The sequence below is a fragment of the Amblyomma maculatum genome, chromosome 8 (assembly GCF_055883805.1).
Source record: "Amblyomma maculatum isolate TAMU_Amacu chromosome 8, ASM5588380v1, whole genome shotgun sequence".
Taxonomy (NCBI): domain Eukaryota; kingdom Metazoa; phylum Arthropoda; class Arachnida; order Ixodida; family Ixodidae; genus Amblyomma; species Amblyomma maculatum.
In genome coordinates, this window is record NC_139351.1 from 101,125,867 (window position 1) to 101,142,124 (window position 16,258).

The 16,258-nt window shown below is 43.0% G+C and overlaps 1 protein-coding gene across 1 annotated transcript; it reads right to left on the reverse strand.

Moving 5' to 3' along the window:
* Positions 1-1,072: 1,072 nt before the first annotated feature.
* LOC146181996 (uncharacterized) lies at positions 1,073-16,256 on the reverse strand (the record flags this gene model as incomplete). The annotated part of the gene is made up of 5 exons (XM_084575878.1): positions 1,073-2,212; positions 4,916-5,140; positions 8,462-8,570; positions 15,422-15,587; positions 16,087-16,256. Coding segments are annotated over 5 exons (753 nt in total), but the record flags the coding sequence as incomplete, so codon positions are not given.
* Between the last annotated feature and the right edge of the window lie 2 nt (positions 16,257-16,258).

The window sequence follows — 16,258 nt, forward strand, 5'->3', positions numbered from 1 at the left end:
GTGCGCTAGCATTCTGTATGTACCAAACACTGCAGCTATGCAAAATAGTGGGAGCAGAGACAGGAGCACGTCCGCATTTCTGACGTCAGTGATGACACACTGCTAATATATCAAGCTATATATTCATCAGACTAAAATTTTTAAAATTATATATTAAAAACATCTGTTGCAAAAAGTGAACACAAACACTGAGCAATTACAACTGGGAATGTAGGAAGTAAAGTTGAAAGGTGTTGTTACAAAGGCATTTGATGTCAGAAAAAGAAAAAAGTAATAGTCAGAGCCTCTGGTTATCATAAAGATCTACCATTTCTTTCGAATGGCCAAAACCACATACCATAACAGAGCTGTAATGGATCCTCCACTTCCGGGGATGTCAACTTAGGGAAAATTTTGGCACTTCTGTAATCCTTCACGGAGTAAAAAAATGCCGATGGTGTTCCAGAGGGGGTAGAACATGAGCCTGCCATGGATTCTTCCTTACTTTGGGTTTCCATTTAGCGATACCTTGGAATAATGTGCAAGACATGAACCATTACTTGAAATTTGCCCATGCCCACAAAATATTTACAAATAAATTTATTCTACGCACTTTTTTTTTCAATTTCAGCATTTAAACTGTAGTTGTGACATCACAAGTGCAAAGCTGCAATAACTGTCGGTTCCTTTCCATCATTTCGAATACTGAAGCAAGCTAGCATAACAGTTGGAGTGAATTAAAATGACACAGCAGTGATTAAATTCCAGTCCTTATGTGCTTCACGTGATTTCATTCCTACCTATGATACCACAGCCACTGTTCAGCTACTGAAACTGAAACTACGTGGCAGAAAAAATTTTATTATAAGTGGTTCACTAAGTGTGGAAGAATTTAGTATGGGGATCCACATATACTAATGGGATACACATCACTCCAAACAAATGATACTGTAAAGACCAGAATAAAGGTCAAACATTGTTTTAAAAAGTAACGGCAGAGATTTTATCCTCTTAAATAATGGGCACTGGCAGAAGAAATACCAAAATTCTTGCAACCGTGAGCAGCTGAAGTCAATAGCCTTCATCAAAATTCAACACAGTGACGTTGTGGAGGCACTAAATAAATAGCTCCAATAGTGCACAAACTTTATAATGCAACACTCTGGCCTGTGATGTCCACCTTCACCAAACGATTATGGCTGGGTGTCGTCGGCATAAAAATCAGAGGTGGTGCACAAAAATTTTCTGAAATGCAGCATCACTGGGAACTCCTTAACATGCATGACGTAACACAGCACATTAGGTTCCTTCTCATTTTAAGACAATGATGTCAAAGGCCTAGTTTCGCAGAAAAGCCACCATCAGCATTGCCACATTAGAGGTTTTAGCAAAACAAACTAGAGGTTAAGGTGTCTACCTAGCATAACAGGCAAAGGCGTTAGTTTGGTGTAGTTTATTTTGGTAGATGGTAGAACGTAAACGACGTTGCTGCCTTCTGACCAACACCTGCCAGAGGCACATCAATGAGGAGGACTGTGATGTAGGTTGGAGAAGTTGCCAGGAGTACCTTTCTAACCATGCCGTACAAGCATGCTTGCAAAGCCTAGGGCACATAGCATGTCTAACTTGGGATCCAGGGAGGCTCGATTCTGATCTCACCCGCCTAACTGAATAGTGAAGCCCAATTTGGCAGCCAATCTGGTGACGCAGCGAATAGTGAACACTAAAATAATGAACACAGCTCTTGTGGGTGACATGGCCAGGCACTGGGTGGGTTGTGTGATGTCGAGAGGCCACATGACACGGCAGGAGCTGCGAGCTCGGGTTTTCGGGAAGGTGAGATGAAAATCTGACCATCCGAGACACGTGCATCTCAAGTCAGACACGCCGCCCCTAGGCCACGTGAGTATGCTCGTATACGCCTTTGTAAAAGCGGGTATTTATGTCTGTGTTGGGCGGTCTTGCGCATAATGCGGTAGGTTATGACTATATACTAGTCAGTATGTGCGAGATAACAGAGGCACAATTTTAAGGCATTAGTGATTGCTCATGCATGCAGACGAGGATATGTAAGGAAAGGCGTCACTAATACTGTCGCATCATACACTCCGAGGTGAAGCTTAACTTCGTTCCCCATTGCTGCCTCCAAATCAAATGCTTCTGCCAAAGCAGGAATTAAATCCTACTTCATCAAGCAGCCTAACACCATAGTCACCAAGAACACTGAATCCAGCTGCAAAACAAAAAAAGATGCACATATAAAAGTCCACAATCATTCTAGAATGCACGTACAAGCCTCGCCAGTCAGATGCCAAAGTGTTGCTGAAGTGTCACGATAAAAACTGCACATGAGCTCGCAGATGCGTTTTATATCTACAGCTTTGGCATGTGGGGCTCAATGTCCTGAAACTAGTAACTTGAGACTATGAGGGACGCTGCAGCAGAGGGCTCCAGGTCAATTTAGATTGTACAGCATGAGGGTGCCTTTCATGCTTCACCTCCGAAACACAGCCTTCAAACCAGGGCACATTGATTCAGTAGCCGAGTGCTTAATAACTGAGCCACTGCAGCAGGGAGGAAAAAGAGTGCATCAGGAACATATCAGTAGCCTTGAGTGAGAATGATGTCGGAAACCTCATCAGGATACAAAAGATTGCGGGGACACAGTTAAGCTCCACCTGACACAACAGCATTAGTAGTTCCCACCTATGGCTCCTCTTGAAAGTCTTCATTTGCATACACGTACTTTGCTACTAGCTTAACCATTAATCGCTTCGTTTGTGCCTCTCTTATCACACACATCCTCATTAGCATAAGCCGTAAGCTACCATATTACATGAAAGACCACCCGACACACACACACTTATATATATATATATACACAAAGCTCTGCTTTAACACAGCTGTATGATGACGCCTATGATGTCTGGAAGCAGTGCAGCTGATTTGGGATCCAAAGGCCCCAGCCGGTGCGATTCCAACTTCAAAGGAGCTACCCGTTTTGGCAGCTCCTTTCAACCTGGCCATGTGATGTAAGTTAGCAATCACCCAGTGTCTCTAGGCCTATGGCAATGGTTCATGCTGCTGTTTCTTTCTCTTTTCATGTACTTGAAAACATTACGCGAAAAGGCTGCTTGACTGGACAGCACAGGGATGACACAGTACCCTGACACCTGTCTCAATTGTTTTTGCTATGTGTTGAAGAAGGCCCAGTACCACCACATGGTGTCACAGTGATATTTTAAAAATATAAGAACTACAAAATCGCTTTGTTCTTCTATTTATGCCAAGAGGTACCGGGCAGTCAACACACCGACTTCGCTGTTCTGCTGAGGAAATGGAAAGCCAATTTTATTGTTTTCCATGTTTTTCCAAGCATAGCACCACCATGCATCTGACCAAAATGAAAATTTCATCCATGTGAATATTATTACGACGTATATAAATATGAGAAATCAGTTTTTCCTTTCCCCAGTCTGGGATGGTAAGCCAAGGTGACCTTGCCATCGACCCAACTCTCCAACTTTCCTGCCACTAAACTACTTTCTCGCTCTTAAAACAGTTTGCAAGCACAATTACAACAAACACTGGACAAATAAATCATTTATCCAATCTATTCATTTAATCAGAAGCAGCGTTCGCCTTCCATAGTGTCACAATATAGAAGCCTTAGTGTGCTGTCAATATGAAACCACTAGAAACAGTTATAAAAGATCCAAAAAGCTCTGTACAAATCATCTTTCTGTGATGCTCCATGGAATCATACACATACACCAGCCAAATTATATCCCAACATGCCACTTTTCCAAAATGTGCAAATACTTTCTTTGTACAACCAGCTACAAAATACATTGCACGTGAGTACAACAGGCACTCCAGGAGTAGTACTTATCACAGATTATTTCCTTCACTTAAATTCTCTTAAGCATATTTCCTGCATTTTGTCACAAGCAACTGAAAGATTCATCTCATTTTCAGCAGTAATAAATCTGGTTCACACGAGTATGACCACAAATACACGTAAACAAAACCTAGCTGCTTCGTTGTTATCTGCTAAAAGCATTCATTTCAAATGATTAAGTACTTCCAGGAGCTGTAACTAAGGCCAAAACTGTGGAGAGGGCACTGGAGGGAACAAGTAGCGAATGAGATTTGTTCTGTTAATAGTGCATCCCATGGCACTTAGCAACTAAAAAGGCTGCCTAACAGAAAATAATGCAATAGTTATTAAAACTCAAAATGCTGATCCAGCAGCAGTTGCCTATCTAAGCATATATCACAAAGTGGAGAAACACATGCATGCAGGCAGTACATGCACTCCATTAGCAGGTTATGCAATGCATCTAGGTTGCCATCTGAATAATGTGAGGCAACAGATATTGTTTAAAAAAAAAAGTTGCCCTTTCAACTACATCATCAAAGTATGCTTGCGAAAAGGTGACATTCACTGTCAGGTTTTCCATGTCATCTACATAAGCAAACAAGTCAGTTGAGGCAATGCCTGTGACCCCCATTTGAACCTGCATCTGACAGAAGTACCGGCTATTTTGCTTCACACGAGCTAGGCCACTGTAATGCCTTATCTCCGACTCTAAAAACTTCTGCAAGCTTTTGGGGCACTTTACCTCCAAAAGCCTAGGCGGACAGCAGGCACATGTAACAACCGCATCGGGACTCGCGCCAATAAATGGCTTTCCCGGCAGAATGTAAAGGCCACATTCGTGGAGTTGAAGGTCACGATGATGCATGTTTTGAGTCCGATAAGCTTCTTTTGCAACTGGCTCCAGATCAATGCCTCTCAGCATGTCTTTGGTCACCACCCTCTCTTCCCTTAAGAGCAACTTAAAGAGGGCCCGCATGTCATGAGGTCCCACTGTTGTTCGAACTGTATTCACACGTGTATAAACATTGTAAGCCACAGATGCAGTAATCATACCAATGCGGTGCTCCTGCCACAGGTTGCTTATGCTCTGTCCTCTTGTAGCACGCTCAATTTCCTTGACGTCGCTTGGGGAGTGCTGCTCACAAAGGCTATTGAACACATACTCTACAGATAATGCTTTTTTGCACTGTTCCTTCGAACCTAGAATCGCAATGACAGCAGCTTGCAACGTTTTCGCTGAACCCAGTGGCAAACAGCCTTGTTTGGGATCTCGTAAATCTGCAGCACGAGAAAAATGGAAGATGCAACCAAATTTATTAGCAGCATGCACCAAAAAAACAAGCACTTTCATGCAGACCCCGATCAGCACCATCACATTCAACTGTGCACCAGGACACATGTGCACAGGCTGCATAATGTCTGTGAAGCTACGGTATCTCATTTTTCTTCAGCAATACCGTTCAGTAACTACACACTATTTAGAAAGCACAGCTGCATATGTTTTAGGCTCTGAGTGGTTAATTTATAAAATTATTAGGCATTTAATTAATAGATAGTTCATGAATGCACTTAAAAAATGCACATGTTATAGTTAAAACTAGGTGGAAAGTTAAAAGTAAGAAATGACTTACAAAAACGTTTACCACAGTCACCCAGTGAAGAAGCAGCAGGTAGCACAGACCACTTAAATTGAAAATGCAGTATATCTATATTTGTACAAACATTCTGTACACTTTGCCTGGGTAGTCTATAACTTAAGTGTGCCCTTAATTATGCACACCTCCATAAATGTGCCATGTCTACCTTGGCATGCATACAGTGAGCACATTATAATAAGTAGTATGAAAGTGATGCTTCATCGCTAATTGAATGATAAATCAAGTTCATAAGTAATGATCAACTGCAAGGCCAGCAGAGCTGGAAATATATGTACACAGCAAGTACATTCAATGAAGGAGCTGCTTAACTCTATGAAATTTAATTAATACTTATAAAAATGTCAGAAAACTAGGACAAAAGAAGAGTGATATGCATCAATAGATTTCCTCCAACTAGGACCAAGTTTAAATTAAACACTGTGCCATTCTCATGCAGCACTGCCTTTAGAGCTTGCATAATTTCACTCCAGCAGAGCGGGTGAGATCAAGATCCCTATGTCTTCAGGCAACCCAACCAAAGCAGAGTATGTGCTTTTCGAAGGTAGTTAATTAAGCAGTAACCGCATAAGGCAACAACCCCTGATGACGAGTTGCGAGACGTCGCCAGCAACGCCTGTCGTTGCTACTGGTGCACACCGCATGGAGCAACGGGCCTCTGCAACAGAGAGGCGCGTTTTCAGCGTTGCTTTGTTACCGCTGCCTCGTCATTCGGCCCAGGAGAGTACAATTACGCTATATCCTGTTTCTAACACTAAACAGCACGAAGTATGATAAAACACCGATGAAATTTCTTTTAACACATCGCGTTGAAAAAAAAAAAGAGGTCCCAGTGCAGCGGTGCGCTACTACACTACGATGCAGACTTCCATTGCAAGCAGTGACTTTCTTCTGCTCCTTTCGAAAATTAACAATATCTAGCCACACTAGCCATTTTTTTTTCCCTTTACTACCCTGGCAAGCTTTTACTGAATTCATTGGTGCGTTCATATGTACACAGATCAGACGAAGTGAGCACCTGCAGGTTCTTCGCTCAAACCAGACTAGGAAAACAAACTTCGCTCGCAAAGAAAACAAAAAGCCAGAACGGAAGTTCCCCACAGCTGTCTGCAATTAGCTATCTCGCGAGCCGCTTTCGGGCGACACACGAAATTTTCTAAAAACTCAAAATCTGAGCAACAATAACGAGCGGCAATGCTTTGGCGGCTCACAGCCCGCCACGCGGCGTGTCGATGCAAATTGTCTCCTCATGCGATTAGCGCTTTATGCTTATTCCACTAAAGGGAATTCATTTCACTGTATGAACCCGTCAGGGGAAAATGCCAACGTAACTCTGCACGGACAGCAAGTTAAGCCTCTGGCGCCTGCAGTGAGCTGAGCACAAGAACCCCCAACCACCAGTAACAGGCAAGACTAAAGCTCTGGCGAGGCGAGCCCTTGCTGTGCCATTGGCAGTGGCAAATGACACACAATTACACAGGTTACAGCCCCGTCTGACCCATTTTCTCACCTCGCAGTGTGTACTTCTCCAAATATGTATCCCCGCCGTGGTGGCGCAGTGGTTACGGCGCTCGACTACTGTTCCCGGGGGTGTGGCATCGAATATCGGCCTCGATGGCCACTTTTCGATAGAGGTGAAAAGCAAGGCGCCCGTGTGCTGAGCGATGTCAGTGCACATTAAGCAACCCCAGGTGGTCTAAATTTCCGGAGTCCTCCACTACGGCGTCTCTCATAGCCTGAGTCGCTTTGGGACGTTAAACCCCTCCAACCAACCAACCAATTATGTAATTTGATCAAGACATCACCAAGCACATGCGAAGATCAGAATCTTGAGATTTTCTCGCACTCTGCCTTCTTGGTCGTCAGAACAAAAAGTAAAGTGCTGCGTTGGAATTTCAGACAACGCTGCGCATCAAGATGCTCTCAGTAATGATAGATCCCAAACTGATTCTGACTATATGGAATGCTGAAAGGGTCACTGAAGTAGACAGTGACCAGAAATTTCACGGCCATACATGAGCCTGGAGTACAATGTCTGGTATGTTAACACAAAGCATTGCGTCTACACTCGTAGCGCCAAGAGCACTGGGAGAGGAATATGCCACGCATCTTTATAAATGACTCTGTTGAAAAGAAGCATGAAACCTGAGCAGCAATATTAATGGTGCCATCTCAGAATGCCCAATGGGTGCCCAGGCTTGACTATGTTTGGCTTGACTATGTTTACATGCATTGCTCAATAATGCATAAAGGTGCCACCATCAAAAGTGCAGAACTCTAAATATTGCAATAGCAACACTTCTTTGACGAGTACAGCCAGCACTGGCCAAGTACGGTCAAAAAGCTACATGTCTTTGTCTCTGATGTTGACTTCCAATGGCTTATGTACACTTCTGTGTTCTAGGCTATAAACCCACTGACACGTATATGGTGAACTAGTGCGCCACATGTTGGCCAGCTTCAACATGCCTTCAGAATCCTGGGTTATAAACCTAAGGTCGTCTCTAATCACATGAGGCACGAAATGGCAAGCCATCGCACATAGATCCTAGATGCTGAATGGCACAGGCAGCTCGAGCTCAATCTGGCTCATCTCCCTTCTGTCCATCAGCTTCACCAAGCACACTGAAGTGACAGTGTGATGCAAATGCATTCTATGGTTGCTCCATTCATTAGAACAGAGGAGCAATTGCTGGTAGTCTTCGGATACTAACAGTGCTTGTTATTAGCAGAATGCTCACTCCCAAGCAATGCAGTCATCATATCCTTCAATGCTTACCCAGGTCATTAGCAAGAACTGCCAAAAACAGTTCAAAGAAGAACATGCAGCATCGAATCTCCAGCTGGGTACTCCTCAGCATTATGGTCTCACTCCATGTACACAAGGACTGTTTCATGTGTCTACACTACACCTTAGCTAGGCATTCTATAAGCTTTCACTTACCTTTAGCTGCAACAGCTGCAGTAGGAGCAGGCTCAGCCAGTTCATGCAAATGTCCTTGGGGTGCCCTTACAGAGCACCCAATGTGTGCTGGGTCCTCCTTTATAGTCAGCTGCATAAAAACAGGCCTCGTGAATATGCAGCAAAAATTCATCAATGCTCATCATGATCCAACTTAGACCTTGACATATGCACCCTTGGGCTCCGGAAAACCTTTTGTGCATTTGGGTGGTTACCATTTCAACAAATGCTTCCCCTACTAGGACAAACCTAATAGTGAATCTGCAAGCCATCAGATTATGGAGAAAATAGGCTTCGGCAAGCATGAACTAGCAGTTTCCAAGTGGCTAGTGGATGCTTGCATGCTTTCCTTATTACAGGGCAGCATCTACAGGGTCTTAAATATTTGGGGGCCAGGATTTAAAAAATTTCTATGCAAAATCTACTACCCATTCAAACTGAAATAATGTTCACAAAGTAGCAAAATATGGTCTACGTTATCTGATAAGTGATTCAACATCGGTACTTACCTAGATTTTCCGGAATCGACGGAAAACTGCTCTTTGCGGCGTGCATAATTTTCGCAGAAGAGAGTCGAAAAGCTGCCTTGACATTGTGCGCTATCTGTCGAACAGTGAAGCAAGCGCCATCCCGGCACTTGGCGCGCTTTCCTCGCTGTTTGACAGATGGCAGACAATGTCAAGGCAGCTTTTCGACTCTCTTCTGCGAAAATTGTGCACGCCGCCGAGAGCAGTTATCCGTCGATTCCGGAAAATCTAGGTAACTACCGATGTTGAATCACTTATCAGATAACGTAGACCATATTTTGCTACTTTGTGAACATTATTGCAGCTCGAATGGGGTAGTAGATTTTGCATAGTAATTTTTTAAAACCTGGCCCCCAAATATTCAAGACCCTGTATATGCTTTAAAAAAGTATAATGTGAGTGTTAGTATACATGCAGGTTAATGAAGAAAGGCAGGTCAACAGAGCTCATAGACATTGTCATTGCATCAAAAACTGCAGGCCAGAGCCAGGAACACAAACAACACTCATCCTGTGCTACTACGCTCCCCACTCTAGAGGTCATTTCATGTTGCATGTGGAATACAGAGAAAAAAAGAAGCAGTGGCTTTCTTTTTTTTCTTTTCTATGGAAATAAAACTTATGAACAGCATTTACTGTGGTTTCTCAATAAAAGTACACAATTCGAGAGCATTTAAATTAAACTCTGAATCATTTCATATTCATAAAATATTTTGCTGTGAAAATGCAGCTGGAACACCAAAAGAAAGTGAAAAAGCTCAACTCTGATTTTTAACGCGCTGAATAAAATGTGCAGGATAAAGCAGTTGGGTTGTTTGCATGCCTGACTTAAAGTGTGCTTTTTCTAACTTGGACACACCGCGACGCGCAGCCAGAAAATGAGTACTCGTACATATTTTCAAGTCATGAAAAAGGCGTTCACAGAATAAGTTTTTTCATTACCACAACAACAACAATGGAACACCCTTTGCAGTTCTCTAAAACTTTCAAATACAGGATTCTCATATATTTCTTATTTGAGTTCAATTAGGTAACATTAACTCAGCCTTTAACTAACATAAGAAAACTTTCTTCACAGCACTGTTTGGCCGTTACGTCTTAACCTTGTACAGTGCATCTCTCACTTGTTAAAACCTGCAGTCAACGTCAATAAAAAATATCCATAAGAAGATATCCCGAAGCTGAACTAGCAGCTACAGATGACACCAAACTAAAACAAAATTGCAAATTCTGAAGAATTTAGCGGATCTGAGCACCTTATCGGCAAAACATGCATTGCTAAAACAAGCACTTCTAGGTACTGCTCCAGTGTACACAACTTGCTCAAGAGCACTTCAGTTTCACATGACAGTTGGTAGATAGTCACCAAATACTATCTCTAACACAGGCTCCGCCATGCTTGTATGAATTAAATGCAGTACACTCTTGTTTATTCGGAGATCGGCCCCATTCCAACCGATTAGTGTTCTTTGTGCATGATGATGTTTGTCAGACCTAAAAAGACATTTATTGCTAAAAAATTGCATTCAAAAATTTTTCTGACACTCAATTCAAAATTATATCTACACCGGAAAGGATTTTGCAATGAGCATTAGCCCTGAGTTACACTACCACCTTTGTTTACACACTGCAGTTTACTTGAGAAATCAGCTGTTGGTGGCAACATCCATTTCTCACTTTCAAAACTTTACTAACGGCTTTAATTTCAGTAAAAGTCATTAGAATTAAATAATGTAATGACGTAGGCTGACACCAATCTGTTCTCAACATACCTTCATATGCATTAAAAAGCCTCCTCTAAATACAAATTTCCTGTAATTAAGATAAAGTTTTCTGTCCTTATCCTTAGTTCACTTTACAAATATGCTGCCCCTTGAGTTTGAAGCAAAGAGTGACTAAATGTTGAGAACTCGTCAAGCAGGCCACTAGAGTGCTCTCAGCGGGAGCAAGAGCTGCAGTTCGTAAGTTGCAAATGTTTGTGGCACGCCTAGGTAACATCAAATTGCAGCTGCATACAAGACATATGGTGAGCTACGAGCTTGGGTCCAGCTTCTCTGGGTTCACACTACTGGAAGACTTCTGTTCACTCTGGCTATGCAAGGTGCAGTGAATTCCTTCAACATATCAATCCTCTAGAAATAAGAGCACCAATACTCATGATGTCAGAGTCAAGTAGTCATCTAGGTGATTTGCAGCAGTACTGCAATGGAGTTTAACAAGTTTGGTAAGTTAGGCAGAGACACCAGCATCATGCTGATGTCAATGGCCAGCCCAGAAGCCTCCCAAAAAAAAGCTCCCTCTCTTCGAGTTCAGTTTGGACCTGAATTCAGCCAAAGTATAGAGGCTGATTCCATTTCGCAATGCTCACATGAACTCCACAGCATCAAGTGCAGACACTGTCGAGTTTCCATCACAGGTCAAATATCTCATGTAAAGGGGCTCCCCCGTGGAATGCCTTTGTACAACTCCTTGGGTTAAGTACAAGACCTTCACTTCTTCTATAGCACAGGCTTTATTCTTCACACTCGTGTAAAAAAAGTTGTCATCATTTAACAAGGTGCTGCTGAGACTGAAAGTGCTGGATTTTGCACTTTGCATTACAAGAACTGCTCACAGCTGTGATCTGCAGTTCTGGCAGTGCCAAATGTCGGCCTTGGAGTTATACCCCTGCCACGCGAATAATTTCGATCCTCATTGAACTCTATCTGCATTCAACTATAAATAAATAATAAATAAACTCAATGCAAATCGAAGTTTTCCCACGGTAACTTTCAAGTGCAATCGAGCTCGAGCCTGCTTGACTCGAAGCTGCTTCCTCAATTGCTCTGATTTCAAGCACACTCAAAAGCGGTCGTCGACATTCTCGTCATCAGCAAGCTCTAATATTTGAAATCAAAAGAATGCAATAGAACCACAAATAATATGTAAATGTATTAAAGGACGTAATAGAACGTTTTTAAATTTTTGTTAGAACATTCGTAGAGCATTAAGCTTGTATACACCAAGCAAATTTTATAATCTCGACACCACGGTCCACCGCCAGTGCAAGCAAAGATGGCATCCCCTTCGACTGAGCCGGCACGGAAACTGTGGAGCGAAAAAGAAACTGCAGCACTCAAAGATAGATAGGGAAGATAGATTTGATGACCTGAGGCGCCAAAAGCGAAACGCTGCTGTGTACGCTGAAGTCGCGTAATCATTACCCCAATCTCGCACTTCCTTTTGAGAGTCATTGCGACTGACGGCAGACGACAGAGATGACAGACCATGAAGGAAATTTCTCAATGCTCATTGAAAATGCCCATGTAGCATCGGATGCTTCAATCCTTCTTGAGAGCCTCAATGCAGATCGGGAAGTGTTCGTGTGACAGAGGTATTATAAGCTTGGATGGGATGAGTTCTATGGTGTCGATGCCCCCAATGTAAAGCCAAGCCAAAGTTCAAATGGCAAAAATCCAGTACTGCTGCAATAGGTTACATCTATAGCAAAAGCTGCACCTTCGAGCTCAAAGGCTCCAAAGGTCCTCAGCACTATTGCTTAGTTTGCTGCAGCTACTGGCTTCTGTCAACTCTTAGCCCCACTCCCTCATTAGCAGCAAGAAACAGCATAGGTAAGTTAAGCAGCTCCTGTTTAATGTCCCAAAGTTGTTTAATGCTGACCATCACGGACTCTTTAATCTTCTGTCATCATAAGTGGTGGTTTGCGGGGTCTAACATCACAAAGCAACTCAGGCTATGAGAGATGCCGTAGTGGAGGACTACGGAAATTTTGACCACCTGGGGTTCTTTAACGTGCACTGACATCGAACAGCACAGGGCGCCTTGCTTTTCGCTTCCATCGAAAAGCGGCCGCCAAGGCCGGGATTTGATCCCGTGTCCTTGGGAACAGTAGTCGAGCACCGCAACCACTGCGCCACCCCGGCGGGGTGTCATTGTAAATAAGTTCACTGTTCTTTATGCACTGCCGTATAAGCAAATGAGAAACATATGATGATATGGTGAGGCAGGCCAGTTGTGGCGTTCTAAAGGTGCACATGACATACATGGGATGGCTGGCATCCCATGCAAGTTCAGGAACCTGCTTCTGCATACTGGCCAAGACAATGACTGCACAGAGGCCCAGGGCCACAACCTTACAAGGAACGTCATCAGTTCTAAGTGGTATGGTGAACAAGTGAGAAAGTGAGCCGTTTTCAATGCAAGTTGTTGATGGAGTAACACTGAGCAGTTAATAATCTGCACTGTTTCCACTGTAAGTGCTGGCATCGCTTGGATAGTGGTTCAGTTGCAGTGAAAATGTGTAGACTGAAGCAGGTTGGCCCCTTCCAGCAGTTGCTAACATCTCTCTCATTGATGGTGACCAAAAACAACTAGATAATTTATTCCTTTCGGCATGAAAGAGCATCTCTTCTTTGGAGCCTAGAAAGTCGAGCGTGTGGTTTAATAACTCTTCTCTAATAAATTTAGTCACGAATCCAACAACATAAGCGGCAGAAGCCTTCCCCCAGTTCGAAATCAGTAAGGAAGCGGGGTGGCAGCAGGTAAGGACATTTTGCCACCATCATCATCATCAGCAGCAGCAGCAGCAGCCGGGTTACGCCCACCGCAGGGTGAAGTCCTCTCCCATATTCCTCCAATTAACCCGGTCCCTACGAACTTCTTTACCTCATCCGCTCACCTAACTTTCTGCCGCCCCCTGCTATGCTTTCCTTTCTTTAAAATCCAGTTTGTTACCCTAAGCAACCATTGGTTATCCTCTCTTCTCATTACATGTCCTGCCCATGCCCATTTCTTCTTCTTGATTTCCACTAGAATGTTAGTAACTTGAGTTATTTCTCTGACCCACTCTGCACGTTTCCTATCTCTTAACTTTACGCCTACCAGTTTTTGTTCCATAGCCATCTGCGTTATCCTCAACTTGAGTAGAACACTTTTTGTTAGCTGCCATGTTTCAGCCCCATAGGTGAGTACACGTAAGATGCAACTGCTACATACCTTTCTCTTGAGCGATACCGGTAAGCTGCTACTCATAATCTGCAGATACATTTGCCAAATGCACTGCATCCCAATCTTATTTTCCTAGTTATTTCTCTTTCATGATCTGGATGTGCAGTTACTACCTACCCTAAATAAACATATTCACCTATGACTTTCAGTGCTTCACTACCTAATGTAAACTGCTGTTCCTTCCCGAGGCTGTTGAACATTATCTTAGTCTTCTGAATATTGAGTTTCAACCCTACCTTTCTGCTTTCCCTTTCTAAGTCATCAATCATTCCTTGCAGTTCATCCCGTGAGTTACTTAGCAAGGCAATGTCATCAGCGAATCACAGATTACCGAGGTATTCTCCATCTACCCTTATCCCTAACTGCTCCCATTCCAAGTCTCTGAATACTTCCTCCAAGCAAGCTACGAATATTACTGGGGAGATCGTGTCTCCTTGCCTAACACCTTTCTTTATAGGAATTTTGTTTCTTTCTTTATGCAGAACTATCGTTATCGTGCAGCCACTAGAGATATCTTCCAGTACTTTCACATACCGCTCGTCTACACACCGATTTCGCAATGCCTACATGACCTCCGAGGTTTGTACTGAGGCAAATGCTTTTAATTTGTTATTATTTGGCAAAGGTGACACTACAGTGGTTTGAAGACTTGAATAAGTCACACATGAACACGAAAAGGTTTACCCTACCATAAGTCGCAATTCATGTCACATATCTGACACACAAAGAGCTCCTGTCTTAAGCCATGTTGCAGCAGCTTAACATCCCCACTATGGTATATGATATGCGAGGTTTAATGTCCCGAAGCTGCATGTGGATTATAAAGGATATTATAAAGCAGGGCTCCATATTAAATTCCAGCGATTTTTGATTATTTTAAAGTGCACTGACATCGCACTGCTTACAGCCATTTTTCACCTTTTGCTCCCCCCCCCCCCCCCCAAAAATGTGACGTTCGTGGCCGATATTTTGACGCCATGAAACTGGGCTCAGCAGCCAAGTGCCATAGCCCCAGAGACATCATGGAACATACTTACAACGCTTTCTGTTACCTCTGGTTAAATGTGGCCGAGTAACAAACACTGTTCTTAAAACACCAAGGACAAAGTAGTAGACATGTTCCATACGATGGACCATCCTTGAACAAAAAATTTGCAAAACAGACCAGAACATGAGAAAGGTGGTAACATTAGCTTTTCCCTTCTCTATGCAATGGCCTTCAGTCATTCAGTATAATGTTGACGCTGTGCAGCATGGGGCACTACTTTCACTTCTCTTCGGACTCTTTTTGCTCAGCAAACTTTTTGGTCAGAGACTACCAACTAGCCCAAGCCTTTGCTTTAGTAACATACTTCTCTCAAACTGCATGCAGGGTGCTTGAACAACAGCATCAACAATAAAATTCTTACCTTCTCTATGCAGGGCAGTAAAGCTTCTTTTTGTCCACACAACTTATTTGGCTTTCCTTTAAGCACTGGTATGCTTCGCTGAGGACTGTCTTTCAGCTGTGGCCCGAGTAATTTTTTTGCATGCAAGTGCAGTAATACGGCCACAACATGCTTGCACTTGTAGTTGCTGCAACGTATAATAAAAGGCCACAGTGATGCACCCAGCGGGAAAATAATAAATTTTATTCTAATAACCAAGAACTGATATGTTTTATAATATGCTTTGCAACACTATTTGATATGCTTCATTCAAGGAACATTTTGATTATTGAATATGACACACTGATATTGGTTTATCATTTCACTGCAACTTAATGAAGACTAATTATTTTTACTGGACATGTATTTGAAATACAATTGTTCCAAAGAACGAAGTCTTATAAACCTTCTACATAACCTCCACAACTGATGAACCACCCCATTTCATCAGCTACGCAGTTAGCTAGTAAACCTTGTTCATATATTAAGACAAAGTGAGGCAATGGAAACTAATCTCCATAAAAATTCGTAAATTCGTTTCATCACCAATATTCAGCTAACAGTGAGAAACACCGCATGTGCCACTCGAATCCCCCCCCCCCCCCCCCCCTTCTCCCAAGAAGAAGAATAAAAAAAAAAGCGCTCACCCTGTTTTGCAGGAGCAAATGGCCTCTACAACTTCATCTTTCTCGATGTTCGCCGCAACCTTATGCGGCGGATCGGTACTACCGCTGTTTCGGTGAACCAGGGCAGATACGCTGAACCGCTGTTCACAAGCTCTTTTCACGGTACACTCGATCACGTCTCCGGCGTCGTACG